The sequence below is a fragment of the Ovis canadensis genome, chromosome 13 (assembly GCF_042477335.2).
Source record: "Ovis canadensis isolate MfBH-ARS-UI-01 breed Bighorn chromosome 13, ARS-UI_OviCan_v2, whole genome shotgun sequence".
Classification (NCBI taxonomy): Eukaryota; Metazoa; Chordata; class Mammalia; order Artiodactyla; family Bovidae; genus Ovis; species Ovis canadensis.
This window is the reverse complement of record NC_091257.1, coordinates 92,963,858-92,979,531: the sequence shown is the minus strand read 5'-3', so window position 1 is coordinate 92,979,531 and position 15,674 is coordinate 92,963,858. Positions and strand designations below refer to the sequence as shown.

The 15,674-nt window shown below is 50.3% G+C and overlaps 1 protein-coding gene across 4 annotated transcripts in view; it reads left to right on the top strand.

Annotated features, from left to right (window-relative positions):
- PTGIS (prostaglandin I2 synthase) overlaps window positions 1-15,674 on the top strand; it is a 63,821-nt gene that overhangs the window by 24,127 nt on the left and 24,020 nt on the right. For all 4 annotated transcript variants that reach the window (XM_069548805.1, XM_069548806.1, XM_069548807.1 and 1 more), the window contains 4 exons: window positions 2,471-2,594; window positions 4,474-4,652; window positions 7,403-7,546; window positions 12,821-12,972. In XM_069548805.1, the coding sequence (XP_069404906.1) occupies window positions 2,471-2,594; window positions 4,474-4,652; window positions 7,403-7,546; window positions 12,821-12,972 (599 nt within the window). The remainder of the gene's footprint in view (window positions 1-2,470; window positions 2,595-4,473; window positions 4,653-7,402; window positions 7,547-12,820; window positions 12,973-15,674) is intronic.

The following is a 15,674-nucleotide window of genomic DNA, read 5'->3' as shown; positions in this document are numbered from 1 at the left end:
CTGCACTCAATATGCCAGCAAATTTGGAAAACTCAGCAGTGGCCACAGGATGGAAAAGGTCAGTTTTCATTCCAATTCCAAAGAAAGGCAATGCAAAAGAATGCTCAAACTACCGCACAATTGCACTCATCTCACACGCTAGTAAAGTAATGCTCAAAATTCTCCAAGCCAGGCTTCAGCAATACGTGAACCGTGAACTTCCAGACGTTCAAGCTGGTTTTAGAAAAGGCAGAGGAACCAGAGATCAAATTGCCAACATCCCCTGGATCATGGAAAAAGCAAGAGAGTTCCAGAAAAACATCTATTTCTGCTTTATTGACTATGCCAAAGCCTTAGACTATGTGGATCGCAATATACTGTGGAAAATTCTGAAAGAGATGGGAATACCAGACCACCTAACCTGCCTCTTGAGAAAACTATATGCAGGTCAGGAAGCAACAGTTAGAAGTGGACATGGAACAACAGACTGTTTCCAAATAGGAAAAGGAGTACGTCAAGGCTGTATACTGTCACCCTGCTTGTTTAACTTCTATGCAGAGTACATCATGAGAAAGTCTGGGCTGGAAAAAGCACAAGCTGGAATCAAGATTGTCGGGAGAAATATCAATAACCTCAGATATGCAGATGACACCACCCTTATGGCAGAAAATGAAGAGGAACTAAAAAGCCTCTTGATGAAAGTGAAAGGGGAGAATGAAAAAGTTGGCTTAAAGCTCAACATTCAGAAAACGAAGATCATGGCATCTGGTCCCATCACTTCATGGGAACTAGATGGGGAAACAGTGGAAACAGTGTCAGACTTTACTTTTGGGGGGGGCTCTAAAATCACTGTAGATGGTGACTGCAGCCATGAAATTAAAAGATGCTTACTCCTTGGAAGGAAAGTTATGACCAACCTAGATAGCATATTGAAAAGCAGAGACATTACTTTACCAACAAAGGTCTGTCTAGTCAAGGCTATGGTTTTTCCAGTATTCATGTATGGATGTGAGAGTTGGGCTGTGAAGAAGGCTGAGCACCGAAGAATTGATGCTTTTGAACTGTGGTGTTGGAGAAGACTCTTGAGAGTCCCTTGGACTGCAAGGAGGTCCAACCAGTCCTTTCTAAAGGAGATCAGTCCTGGGTGTTCTTTCGAAGGAATGATGCTAAGGCTGAAACTCCAGTACTTTGGCCACCTCATGCAAAGAGTTGACTCATTGGAAAAGACTCTGATGCTGGGAAGGATTGGGGGCAGGAGGAGAAGGGGACGACAGAGGATGAGATGGCTGGATGGCATCACTGACTCGATGGACGTGAGTTTGAGTGAACTCTGGGATTTGGTGATGGACAGGGAGGCCTGGCGTGCTGCGATTCATGGGGTCGCAAAGAGTCGGACATGACTGAGCGACTGAACTGAACTGAACTGAACTGATGTATGAACATGTGTTTTCAATTCTTTGGGATCTATTGCTGGATCGTATAATCACTCTTCCTTTCAAGAAACTGCCAGTTTCATTTCTGGAGTAGCTGCACATTGTACATTCCCACCAGAAATATATGAGGATTCCATTTCTCCACATTATTGCCAGCCCTTATTTTCCTTTTTTTTGTTTTTACAATGATGGCCATCTCAGTGGATTTGAAGTGGTACCGCATGTTGTTTTGATTTGCATTTCCGCAGTGATTCATGATGTAGGGCGTATTTTTCATGTGCTTACTGGCCATTTGTGTATCTTCCTTGGAGAACTGTCTATGCAGATTCCTCTGTGTATTTTTAAATTGGGTTATTCGTTTTGTTCGTTGCCATGCTCTCCAACCTCATCCTCTCTTGGTGGACATGACAGGAAGTGTGAGATGACCAGGACCCTGGTCCTTGCTGGCTCAAACAGAGAGCTCTGTATCCTTATACACCTGCAGGGAGATGACCACCTTGATTGGACCCCCTGATATGTTGCAACATCAACTGGTTCCCCAGCTTCTACTCTCAGCCCCGTGTGGTCAATTCCCTAATCAGCAGTAAAAGGAATCTTGTAATAACCTGAGCCCAATCCAGTCCCTCCTCTGCTCCCACGTCACTTAGAGAAAAAGCTAAAGACCCCAGCGTTGCCTGCAAGACTCCATGTGGTCTGGCCTCTGTTACCACCCTGGCTCAACTTCCGCTATTTCTTGCTTCTGCCAATCCAGCCACACTGGCCCCCTCACTGTTCTTCGAACACACCAGGCATGATCCAACCTCAGGGCCTTTGCTCTTGCTCTCTCTGCCTGGGAGCTCTCCTTCTAGCCATCCATGTGGCTCCCTCCCTCTCTGCCTTCAAGTCTTTGATCAAATGTCTCCTCAGGGAGGCCTTGTTGTTGTTCAGCCACTAGGTCATGTCCCACTCTTCGTGACACCATGGACTGCGGCGCCCCAGGCTTCCCAAGGTCTCAGCACTGCACTGTTTATCTTCTTCTCGGCTTTATCCAATGGTGACAAGTGCCATGACTTCTGCAGGCGACCTGGCGAGCCTCCCCTGGACCTGGGCAGTATCCCCTGGCTGGGCCACGCCTTGGAGTTTGGAAAAGATGCTGCCGGCTTCCTCACTAGGATGAAGGAGAAGCATGGTGACATCTTTACTGTAAGTGCCTCTTGGGAAGGAAGGGGATGAGCAACTGGACCAGGTGTACCTGCTGTTTACTGATTTCTTCAATATCCATCCATATGCTAACTGTCCAGTGGTCCAGCCAACCTTCTGTATGCCTATCCAACTGTATATCCAACACTCACCTAACACACATCCCTTCATTACCCCTCCAGCATCTTCCCAACACCCAGCTATGCATTCAAGATCTATCAAGTGCATGTACATTCATCTAACTGACCTCTATCCATTCATTCAACTTCCATCTATCACATATCCACCCATCCAACATCTTATCCTCCTGCCTCTCTGCCCAGTATCTAAGCAGCCTTCTTCCATCTTAGTATCTATCTAGTATTCATTCGTATATTCCATTTCCATCAAACTTCTATCCACCTTTCTAAACATCTATCCATTATCTCTCTATTCATGTATTTGTCATCCAATCCTCCATCTGCCTACTCAGATTTATCTGGTATTCTTCCACTCATGGACCCAGAATCCCTCCACCCTCCATCCACAGATTCAATTTCCACCAGCTTCCATTCTTCTGCTTACCTGCCCACGCTGCCATTCATCTGCTGCCGCCACCCAGCATTCAATTATCCATCCTTTCAACATCCAGTGTCTGTCCGCTTCATACACGTCTATTTATATCTCTCTCCATCCACCACTTCAGCATCCCAACAGTCACCTGATCCGTCCACTTCCATGTATCCTTCTAACTTTCATCTATCCAGCATTCTCCTTTCAATCTGTTGATCCAATGTCCACTTAGCACCCTTCCATCTGTCTACCCAACATGCATTCATACGTTTAGTTTGCAACCAACTTGTAGCCACCCATCCATCCATCTTTCCATCCAATGTATATTCAGTGATCTGTCCTTCCACTTATCCACCCATCTAACTATCCATCCAGTAGCATTTTTTTTCTTGGGTATTGGGCCTGCATTTTATAAGAATTCGATTAACATGACTCATGGACCACATTTTGAAAACAGGGCCCAGACAGTGGGTGGTTACAGCTGTGACACCCTCCACCGACCTCTGAGGGGAAATACCCTTACCTTTGTTGACTACAAGATCACAGTTCTCCAGTTTCCTTCCCATCTTGAGTAGTGTGTTATATACAGAGTTCAGCCCCCCAAGAAGTAGATAGTGCTTTCACATCCACTAGCATTTACCCAACAATATCCTTCCTTCCTTCCATCCACGTGCGCGCGCGTGCGCGCACACACACACACACACACACACACACCCCTGTAATGGACCCACTACCATTTATCCACCACCATTCTTTCATCCATCCATCCATCCATGTATTCATCCACCCAGTTCATCCATTTGTCCACCACTCTTTCTGTCCTTAACCCATTCATACATTCACCCACACGAACGTATAATGTATCCACCAGCATTTATCTACCAACATCATCCATCCCTCCATCCATCCTTCCATCCATCCAGTCCCTCCACCTGTGATGCACACAGGTCCATCTGCTGCCTTCTGTGGACAGACTATCTTCTGGCTTCTGGAAATACAACAACTAAGACAACCAAGGCAGATGCTTACAAGTGAGGTAGTTAAGAGCATAAACTCTAGTGCAAAAAATTGCTGAATCCAAGTCCCAGCTCTGCCCCTTCTCAGCTATGTCATCTCGGGCACAATTTGTGCCCTCTCTAAGCCTCACATGTCAGCTTTAAGTGGGTAAATGATAGTCCTTGCCTCCCAGGGTGGTTGTGAGGGTAGATGAGGGGACCTTGTCTGTAACGTACTTGGTGGGGCCAGCGCCTGGCACAGGGAAGCCCTCGGTCCCTGGGAACCGATGTTGCACACGGCTATGCTCCTCGCTCCATCCCCGCCCGCTCCCCAGGTGCTGGTGGGCGGCAGGTACATCACGGTCCTCCTGGATCCCCACTCCTACGACGCGGTGGTGTGGGAGCCCCGCAGCAGGCTGGACTTCCACGCCTACGCCGTCTTCCTCATGGAGAGGATTTTCGACGTGCAGCTTCCACATTATAACCCCGGTGATGAAAAGTCCAAGATGAAACCGTGAGTGGCCTCAGACAGCACCCGATGGGTGGGCCAGGGTGGGCAGTCGGCTTCTACCTGTGTGGTTCAAGTCCTGCATGGGCTGAACCGGTCTCCACAACAGGTGTCCAGTAAAGACATTTCGTTCTGGACTTCCCTAGCGGTCCAGTGGTTAAGACTCCTTGCCGGAATGCAGGGGACATGGGTTCAATCCCTGGTTGGGGATGATCCCACATGCCTTGTGGTGTGACCAAAAAAAAAAAGATGTTTTGTTTTGAGAAAACAAAAACAAGGCAAAAAACAAAATGCAGGGAATTGAAATGAAGAAGAATTCTTTCCTTTTCAAGAGGCAGGGCTGATTTTTAGTAGAAGACTGGGGTTGGTGTCAGCCAGACATGGATTCAAATCCCAGCTTTCCCACTGCTTATCTTTGTGACTTTGGGCAAGTCACCCACCCTCTCTGAGCCTCTGTTTCTGCATCTGTCAAATGGAGGTAGTAGGGTGATTAATGTTTTTGAGTCCATACTCTGTGCTGGGCATCATATGATCTCATGAGACTTCCTAGCAATTCTGAAGGGTAACTTATGGCCCCATTTTATAGATGAGGACACGGGGGCTCAGAGAAGAGAAGCAACTTGCCTGAGGTCACACAGCAGGTCCCAAAACATAAAGGATGTTCACATCGACAAAAGGACCTGTGAGCACATCTGCTGTCTTCACTTACATGCTGGACATTGTCTTAGATTCACAAGCACAGAATGACACCAATTTGCAACCCCAGGGACTGTAGCCCACCAGGCTCCTCTGTCCATGGGATTGTCCAGGCAAGAGTACCAGAGTGGGTTGCCATTTCCTTCTCCAGGGGATCTTCCCGACCCAGGGATCAAACCCAGATATCCCACATTATAGGCAGACGCTTTGCCCTCTGAGCCACCGGGGACGTCTGGTGGCTTCCCTTTGAAGACATCTGCCAAATGCCAGATGTTTTGATAGGCACGTGTTCATATCTGTGCAGCAGCCTTAGAGGTAGTTATTTTTTTAATCCGTATTCTACAGATGAGGAAACTGAGGGGCAGAGAAGTGACATGACATACCCAAGGTCAACTACTAGCAAGTGGCAGCGCTGGGATTTGAACCCGGGTCTGCTGTGTCCACAGCCCATTCTCCTCCCCACGAGATACTGAGGAGAAAAGACTGCATCTGCGCCTCAAGAGTGCATACGGCCTGGCGGTCATCTTTAGAAAGAGTCACCTCCTGGAGTCAGGAAAAGCATCTAGGGGTCTGGGTTTTGCAGGACCGCTAAAGCTGAGGAGAGGCCAGCATCATAAGGTGAATATTGATGAGAGGCAGTACTCAGTCTGACCTTGGCTTTGTGGAGCAGATTTTAGGAGTATTCCTGAGCCTGAGTGTCCTGGATCCCGCTATTCCAACGGTCCCTTTAGCAACAAGAGTCCACAGTTAGTTCACTGCATGCTATCCCCTGACCCAGGGAAGATCCCAGGTTCCTCCAGTGTCTGCTCCCAAGAGCTTCTGGGCTTTTCTCACAAGCTGGCATGAGGTCCTCTGGGCATGGCTGCTGCACCTGTCAATGATCACAGTCCCCACTGAGGACTCACGCTTGGAGTAGGGTGATCAGTGTTGATCGCTGAGCCAGCTGCCAGGTGCTGAGCACTGTGTTAAGCCCTTTAACATATTGTCTCACGGGGTGATGTCTATTGTTTTTCCAGTAATGAAACATCCAAAAGCTTTTATTATCTGGAAGTTCACAAAACCCCCCTGGAAGTTTTCCCATCTTGAATTCTCAAAAAAAGAGAAAAAAAAAACCAACAACCAGGGGCTTGCTCTATCTAAAGGGATCTATCCTATTTCCAAACAGCAGGAGGCGACAGAGAGCTGGAGCGCCTGATTGTGACATTAGTACTGTTCTCGTTGTTGTCACCAGGTGGCGCTGTTGAACACTGGCTCTGCACCACCCCGTGGACTCTTCGCTTGACGCAGTGGTCTAGGTTCTTGCAAACTGTAGAGGGGCCTTAAACTTAGATAGAAGACCTCATCTTTCCCAGCTTCTAATCATATGCTCAGTCATGGCTCAATGTTGAATGTTGTGGAGGCTCAGTACAGAGAGGCTTCTAGCGTCAGCCACACGTTCTCCCAGAACTGGTCCTCTCCGCAGAATCCTAGGTACATACATAACGAGACCAGATCACCAGCCAAATTCCCTTACTCTGCATGTAGCCTTCACTCGGAGTCATGACTTATCAGCAGTCCTTGGTTGGGGACACTTTATCCAAACAGATCTCCCTAACTTTGGATCTCAAGGAGAAATGGTTGGTTTCTTAATTATAACTCTTCTGTAAGTCTATGGGCTCCTTATCTAAGCAGGGACGACTATCATGGTTGAGCATTCGGACTCTGGAGTCGGGCAGATCAGGGTTTCAGTCTCAGCTCTATCACTTACTGTCTGAGTGACCCTGGGCAAGTCACTGTCTTCTCTGTCCCTCAGTCTCTCCATCTATAAAGTGGGTATCGTAACAGTAACTGCTATCCCTCGTGTGGTCAGAAGATGAAGTGAGATCATTGTGCTTGGCACAATAAATAGGAACTGTTGCTGTTGTTGACAGTGATAGAAATAATAATATCATTCTGTTTAAGCTGGTCATCCAAAGAGGACGGGAGCCCTGGGACTCTTGAGGTCTGGGGAAGGAGGTGCTTGGGTGCATATAGATATATTTTTGGAAGCTACACTCTCACTCCTTTGCTCCTTGCCCCAGGACTCTCCTCCACAAAGAACTGCAGGCGCTCACGGATGCCATGTATACCAACCTCCGCACTGTCCTGCTGGGTGACACCATGGACGCTGGCAGTGGCTGGCATGAGATGGGGCTCCTCGAGTTCTGCTACAGCTTCCTGCTCAGGTGAGCCCAGTCACTCTGGACCGCCGTGAATAGTGGCCAAGGGGACCAAGAGGACTTTATGGGTGCAGAAGCAGTTTGGGATGCTCCAAAGCCAAGGCTGCAAGATGACATTTTGTACCTGGGACTCCGAGTGGTCGCCTGGTCCTCAGCCTATGGGCCGTAAAGGAGACACAGGCCAGGAAAGGGGCCTTGCTGGTCACCCAGATGCTTGGAAAAGAGGGCCAGTGTGACTGGAGCCTAATGAGCTGAGGAGATGGGGCAGGACAATGAGGATGAAGTTGGCAGAAACCAGGTCTCACAGAACCTCAAAGCTATGGAATTTATTCTAAGTAAGATGAGAGACATTGGGGGTGTAAGCAGGGGACGTGACACTATTGGACTTAGAACAGTTTTTCTGAATATTTATTTATTTCTCTGGCTGTGTTGGGTCTTAGCTGTGCACGTGGGGTCTTCATTGCTTCATGCAGGATCTTCACTGTGATGTGCAGGCTCAGTAGCCCCATGGCATGTTAGCTCCCCAGATCTTAGTTCCCCAACCAGGGAGCAAACCTGTGTCCCCTGCATTGGAAGGCGGGTTCTTGGCCACTGGACCACCAGTGAAGTCCTGGACTTAGAGTTTTAAAAGCTCTCTTTGTCTGCCAGATGGAGACTGAATCATAGTTTGGGTGGGTGACAACAAAAGAGAGGCTGGGGGACCTGTTAGAAGGCTGCTGTAGCTGCCCAGGTGAGAGGATGGCGCTCTGGACTAGGCCGTGGGGAGAACGGGGGCAGCTTTGGGCTTCCTGATAGCGCAGTAGGTAAAGGATCTGCCTGCAATACAGGAGACCCTGGTTCAATTCCTGGGTTGAGAAGATCCTCTGGAGAAGGGATAGGCTACCCACTCCAGTATTCTTGGGCTTCCCCTGTGGCTCAGCTGGTAAAGAATCTGCCTGCAATGCAGGAGACCCTGGTTCGATTCCTGGGTCGGGAAGATCCCCTGGAGAAGGGAAAGGCTACCCACTCCGGTATCTTGGCCTGGATAATTCCATGGACTGTATAGTCCATGAGGTTACAGAGTTGGACACGACTGAGGGACTTTCACTTTCACTTCACTCTGGGGGATGAGGTTGATGGGACCTGCTGAGGGACTTGATGGGATGGATGGAGGAACATGGCCACAGGTAGTGAGGAAAAGAGAGTCAGTAAGGACAGTGCATTAATTTTTGGTGGCACCATTAATGACCAGCACCTCATAAAAGCAAGACATTTCAACCGCTCGAAAAAATTACAGCAACACAGTTTCAGAATAAAGGACAGGCGTTTCCTGACACATATGAGTACCCTGGGACGTTTATGACGCATGTGTACATGTAGGCTCAATGGGTGCTAATCATTTAATCTGCACAATAGCTCTATGAAGCAGGTGCCTCAGAAACCCCATTTGATGCATGAGAAAACTAAGGCCTGGAGAGCCTAGGTCATTTGCCCAGAATCTCACAGCTGGGGCCCTGGGAGGGCTGGCTGCAGAGCCTACACCCTCAAGCACAGCCCTTGCTGGGTTCACTTTTTCTCATTTCACCCTGGACTGGTGCAGACACCTTCAAGCACTGTGACTGGTCTGGGTGATGCTGGTCTGGTCCACCCTGTCATCATATGGTGGGGAGACTGAGGTCCAGAGAGGCCCTCCAAAGCAAGATCACAGTGGGGAGCCCCTGGATCTCCTGGTTCCTGCCATCCCGTATGCTTGTGAGGGCAGAGAAGTCAGAGGAGAAGCTGAGGCTCTGGGGGAGGTAGGGGCCGTGTGGTGGCAGCTGGGTCTGTTTCAGTTCAGTTCAGTTGCTCAGTCGTGTCTGACTCTTTGTGACCCCATGAACCGAAGAATGCCAGGCCTCCCTGTCCATCACCAACTGCCGGAGTCTACCCAAACCCATGTCCATTAAGTCAGTGATACCATCCAACCATCTCATCCTCTGTCATCCCCTTCTCCTCCTGTCCTCAATTTTTCCCAGCATCAGGGTCTTTTCCAGTGAGTCAGCTCTTCGCATCAGGTGGCCAAAGTATTAGAGTTTCAGCTTCAACATCAGTCCTTCCAGTGAACACCCAGGACTGATCTCCTTTAGGATGGACTGGCTGGATCTCCTTGCAGTCCGAGGGAGTCTTTTGTTTAGGACCGTGGTAAGAGCAGGCTCAGTGCCGGGGGCAGGTTTAAGTGGATTCCTGTGTTTTCAAGGCCTGACCCCTGGCTGCAGCTTCTGCCTCCGGGCTTGGCAGCAGCCTCCCGCCTTTCCGTAGCCACCTGCAGCCCCTGGGGCAGTGGGCGAGCTGGACAACAGGTGCACTGACAGGGAGGCATGTCTTCACGGAGCCCAGCTCATGGGATCCTGCCCGTCCTGTGTGCACCCCAGCCCCTCTCAGTCCCATCCAGAGTTCGGACTTTGATTCCTCTGGGGTCACCTCACCAGCCTCCTTGCTGAGCAGGCCAGACACGCTCCCGCCTCAAGGCCTTTGCAGTTTCAGTTCCCTTGCCCAAGAATGCTGTTCTCTACATGTCTGCACGGCTCCCGCCTCCCTTCATTCAAGTCTCGTCTCAAGGGTTATCTCCTCAGGGAGGCCTTTCCTGACCACTCATTTACTATGATGTCCCCGGGGCTTCCCAGGTGGCTCAGTGATAAAGAGTCCATCTTCCAATGCAGGAGACGCAGGTTTGATCCCTGGGTTGGGAAGATTCCCTGGAGGAGGAATTGGTAATCCTCTCCAGTATTCCTGCCTGAAAAATCCCATGGCCCGAGGAGCCTAGGGGGCTACATCCAAGGGGTGGCAAATAGTCGGACATGAGTGAGGGAGTGAGCACACAGACCTCGTATTCCCAGCCTTATTCCAGCTTTTTCTGTCTGGCCCCTAGCGCCACCTACGGGCCAAACATGTATTTACAGGTCATGTAATCACTTCCTGCCTGTCTTCAGCTGTTAGGTTTTATTTCAAAGCGAAGGAGCCTTAGAAAGGGTGTCACGTCCACAGTGTGAAATCTCATGGTTCTTCCTGCTTTTCTTTTTTTTTCTCTTTTCTTTTTTGGAGGGTTTTTTTTTTTTCATTGCCTATTTTTGGTAGAAATTTTATCTAAGGAACTAGTTTTCTGCTTTAAGAAAAAAAAAAAACCAACACCAGTACAAGTAGTATGACAAATGGTGACAGGCGTTTAACTGCCGTGTCACAGAGACCTCAGGGCCGGGGAGGACCGTGTGACTCTGCCAGCTCGTTCCCATCTGAGAGGGGTGGCAGTGTCTCCACTCCTGCCCGGGGCTGCCAGGCAGGACTGCAGGCTGCCAGTGGCCAGACTCTCCCCTTTCTCAAGACGAGATGGAGGGGGAAATTCAGATTTTGTGTTCAGTTCAGTTCAGTCGCTCAGTCGTGTCCGACTCTTTGCGACCCCATGGACTGCAGCACGCCAGGCCTCCCTGCCCATCACCAACTCCCGGAGTTGACTCAAACTCATGTCCATTGAGCTGGTGATGCCATCCAAGATTTTGTGTGAATTTCCCCAAATGTTTAAACATGCATTCAATTTGTTTTTAGGAAAACACGATTAACCAAACCAAACACATTTCTAGACTGAATCCAGGCTGTGGGCTGCACCTTTACTACTTCTGCCGTAAGGGGACTGAGGGCGTTTGTCTGGAGATGAGGACCCAGGGCTTACACGTTTGGAGGAGAAGGAGCAGGGAATTCCTTCCGGGCTGATGCAGCGGTATCAGTGGGGCCCGGAGGTAGACTCTGGAGGGACCTCGTTCCAGCCGCTCTGAAGGAAGGGTTGCTTCCTCCTAGTCCAGTGGGATGGGCAGGTCTTGAACTTGCCATCTCTGGGGGACGTGGAGGCTAAGATGGGAGGAGGGGAGGGGAGTGGGATGCAGGGAAAAGGTAGGAGAACAGCTCGGATAACTGAGCTCAGAATCATGGTGGCCCTGTATTTTCTTCTAAGATCAGTGTTCTTGGGATTGTGTTCTAGCTATCCATCCATCCACCCATCCTCCCATCCACCCAGTCTCCCTCCCTCTTTCCCATCCATCCATCCACCCATTCACCCATCCATTCATCCATCCACCTGTCCTCCCCACCTCCATCCCATCCATCCACCCATCCATTGATAGAACATTCATTGAAGAGTTATTGCACATCTGCACTGTAAATGAGGGGTTAAGTGGGGACTAGACAGGCGTCTCTCAGCCCCACCCCCCTCATCCCTGCTTCTATCCTCTCCTCGGGAGAATCCCTGACCTGGGCGATCCAGGGACTTAGGAGGAGCTGCGGGAGGCTGGTCAGGGCCTCTCAGTGTCTCTCTCAGAAGTCCTGGCCCCTCTCACCACGTGGAAAAGGTGAAAACCTGTGGTTTCCCTCCCAGGACTGAGGCCGGTGGGGCTGGGCTCCTGGAGCTTTGAAAGGGAAAACTTGGGTGGTGGAGACATTTCCTCTGGGAGCATGCCTGCGGGCAGTATGAATGTGTGTGTGTTGTGTGTACGGTGTGTGTGTGTGCACGCACATACTCACACAAGGGCTTACACTTGCTCTTGTGTCTCATCCTCTCTCCCTGCTCCCCCACCAGCCCCTGGCCCTCTCCTGCTCAGACGCCCCCCGGTTGCCCTTGAGGTCAGGGCCAGCCTTCCCACGTTGACGGCCAGCCCTGTGTGATGGGCTCTGGTGACTCCCAGGCCACTCCAGCCCAGCACCTGGCAGTGCTCGGACCCAGCCGTGGCTGCTGCCTTGGTCCCAGGCCTTCGCCTGGGCTGTGCCCTCTGCCAGAACCCCTGTCGCCCACTTATGCTGCAGGTTCCAGCTCAGATCCTGCCTCCTCCAAGGAGCCTGCCCTGACTTCCTCTCCAGGGGCAGGAGCCTCTTTTCCTGACCCAGGGCCCCCATCTCGCCCTTCCACCTGCTCTGCTTACCCGCTTCCAGCAGCGCATCCGTGCTCCTTCCGGCGGCAGAGGTTGGCTCTTCCCTGCGCCCTGGACCCCGTCCTCTGCCCATCCTGCAGCTTAACGGAAAGAGTGCTCCTCCCTCCCTCTCTGGCGTTGCGCCTCCCTCCGAGCCCCAGCTGGCCCACGACTCCTCCGCTCCTCTGTCGTGAGGGTTTTGTGTGTTTGCCTCTCTGCTGACTCTCTGGCCCAGAACTGTCCCTGGCACAGGGTAGGAAAACCTGGTACTCCCCAGGGGTACGAATGAAGAAGAGCTTGTAGGCCGCCCTGAGAGCTCAGCTGGGACCATTCAGAGACGGCCTGCTGACCCTCTGCTTGCCGCCCCCAGAGCCGGCTACCTGACCCAGTACGGCGTCGAGGCACCGCCGCACACCCAGGAGAGCCAGGCCCGGGACCGCGTCCACTCAGCCGACGTCTTCCACACCTTCCGCCAGCTTGACCTGCTGCTCCCCAAGCTGGCACGTGGCTCCCTGTCAGCGGGTAAGCACCGTGGGGTCTTCGGTGAGCTGTGGGGCTGGCAGAGGGGCCCAGAGAGGGAGTCCACCCTCAAGCCGAAGGATCATAGACGACACGAGAAGGAAAACATTCTAATGCCTTTTGAGGTGGTGAGGTCCCCATCCTGGGGGAGGTATGTAAGAGCGCACTGGTGGGGAGGCAGGGCCTGGACTAGGGCTGGGGTTCCTGTTGGAAATTCTGAAACAGCACATCCGGAGTGGGGCTTGGGGACCTTTGTGTGTGTGTCTTTCCTTTCCAGGTTTAAGATTTAATTTGCTTTAAAAATTCTTTTCATGTTTTCTTTAGAAACTCTTATAAGTACTTTATGCTGGTTATAAGAACTTCAAGCCAAATAGAATAACTTAGAGGGAATAATAAAAGAGTCCTCCACCTCCTCCTCATCCCGGTCTACCACTTCCCTTCCCCTCCACAGAGGTGACCTTTATTCCTAGCGTGGAGAGTTTTCTCTAAACACAGACACAATTCTTTTTTTTTTAAATTGAGGTATATTTTATATACAGGAAAGCACACAGTCCTAAATGCACAGCTGAGAGATAAATCTAAACTTTCCATGCCCTGTCTCAGTCAATATCTACCCCCTAGAGTTAGCCACTGTATGGATTTCGTCCGCCTCGCTAGTTTTACCTGTTCTTTCCTCTAAAAAGATTCATGGAATATGTGCACTTGGATGTCTGGCTTTTTTCACTCAACTTTATGTCTGTAAGATTCATGGAGATTGTTGTACGTGTCTGTGGTTTCTTTTTCGTTGCTCTGCAGTATTTCATTGGAGTAATAATCGCAATTTGTTACATGTTCCTGGTGAGGGGCACCTGGGTGGCTTCCAGTGTGTGGCTGTGAATTAGGCGGTTGTGTGCGTTCTTGTCCGTGTCTTTCTGAGTGCAAATGCCTTCATTTCTCTTAGCGTTTAGCCCTGTGCTTTTGTAACGTCGGTGTAGCACTCTGGAGCAATTGTTGTGCTACAGAGTTTTCACTGAGCTCCTCGTCTAGAACTTCCCACGTGGGTTTACAAAAACCCACCGCCTTTGTTTTCATGGCTACAGAGGGGAATCAATATCGGTAGAAAGCTTCCTGCTGCATTCAGGGCATCAGGCTCATAGGAACCCCTGGGATTCAGTCCCCCCCAGCCACTGTGTCTCAGACTTCCCCAGGGAGAAGAGTCCTCTCGGGCCCTTGTTAATAAGTCTCCAAGCGCCATGCCAGTTCTTTTGATTTGAATGAGCTTCCCTGGTGGCTCAGAGGGGAAATAATTTGCCAGCAATGTAGGAGTTGTTCAGTCACTCAGTCGTGTCTGACTCTTTGTGACCCCATGGACTGCAGCACGCCAGGCTTCCCTGTCCTTCACCCTCTCCCGGAGCTTGCTCAAACTCATGTCCATCAAGTCGGTGATGCCACCCAGCCATCTCATCCTCTGTCCCCTTCTCCTCCTGCCTTCAATCTTTCCCATCATCAGGGTCTTTTCCAATGAGTCAGCATCAGGTGGCCAAAGTATTGGCGCTTCAGTTCCAGCATCAGTCCTTCCAGTGAATATTCAGGACTGATTTCCTTTAGGATGGACTGGTTGGATCTCCTTGCAGTCTAAGGGACTCTCAAGAGTCTGCTCCAACACCACAGTTCGAAAGCATCAGTTCTTCGGCGCTCAGCTTTTTTCACAGTCCAACTCTCACATCCATACATGACTACTGGAAAAACCATAGCTTTGGCTAGACAGACCTTTGTAGGCAAAGCAATGCAGGAGACCAGGTTCGATCCCTGGGTCAGGAAGATCCCTTGGAGAAGGGCATGGCAACCCACTCCAATATTCTTGCCTGGAGAATTCCATGGGCAGAGGAGCCTGATGGGCTACAGTCCGTGGGGTTGCAAAGAGTCAGACAGGACTGGGCGACTAACACTTTCACTTTCTTCAGGAAGACTGGGACGTGCATTTTTGACAAGTTTCTGACAACTCAGCCATGGGAAGGCAGAGAAACACTGTGTCCTGGTCTCAGAAACTTGCAGCAAGACCCGGATTTGAATCAATACTTTGCTTCTTCCTTGCTGGTGATTTAGGGCAAGTTACTTAACTTCTTTTTGCTCTGGGTCTTCTCTTTGGAGGGGCGGTTAAAGGCAGTGGTTAAGACAGACTCTGGGTTCAGGTGGCTTGAAGTGGTTTACTGGCTCTTATGTGTTTTCTCCGTGCCTCAGTAATCCCATCTGTAAAATGGAGAGAACAGTAGGATCTTCCTAGAAGGTGGCTGTTAGGACTGGCTGAGGTAATAAGAAAAAAAACATTATTTGTTGAGCAGTTTCTTTGTGCCAGATACCAGGTTGAATACTGTGTCATTCAATGCTTACAACAGTGCATGACTCCATTTCCTTTATTTATTAATATTTTGAAAAATCAAACTTTAACACATATTATTTAAGTTAAAACAAACAAACAAACATAGGGGACTTCCCTGGTGGCCCAGTGGATAAGAATCTGCCTGCCAGTGCAGGCGATACAGGGTTCAATGCCTGGTCTGGGAAGATTCCATGTGCCTTGGAGCAAATAAGCCTGTGTACCACGACTACTGAGCCCTCGCCCCAGAGCCCGCACGCTGACCCACTGAGCCCCTGACAGCAGCTGCTGAAGCCCGCTCGCCTAGAGCCTCTGCTCCACAGCAAGAGAAGCCACCGCAGTGAGACAC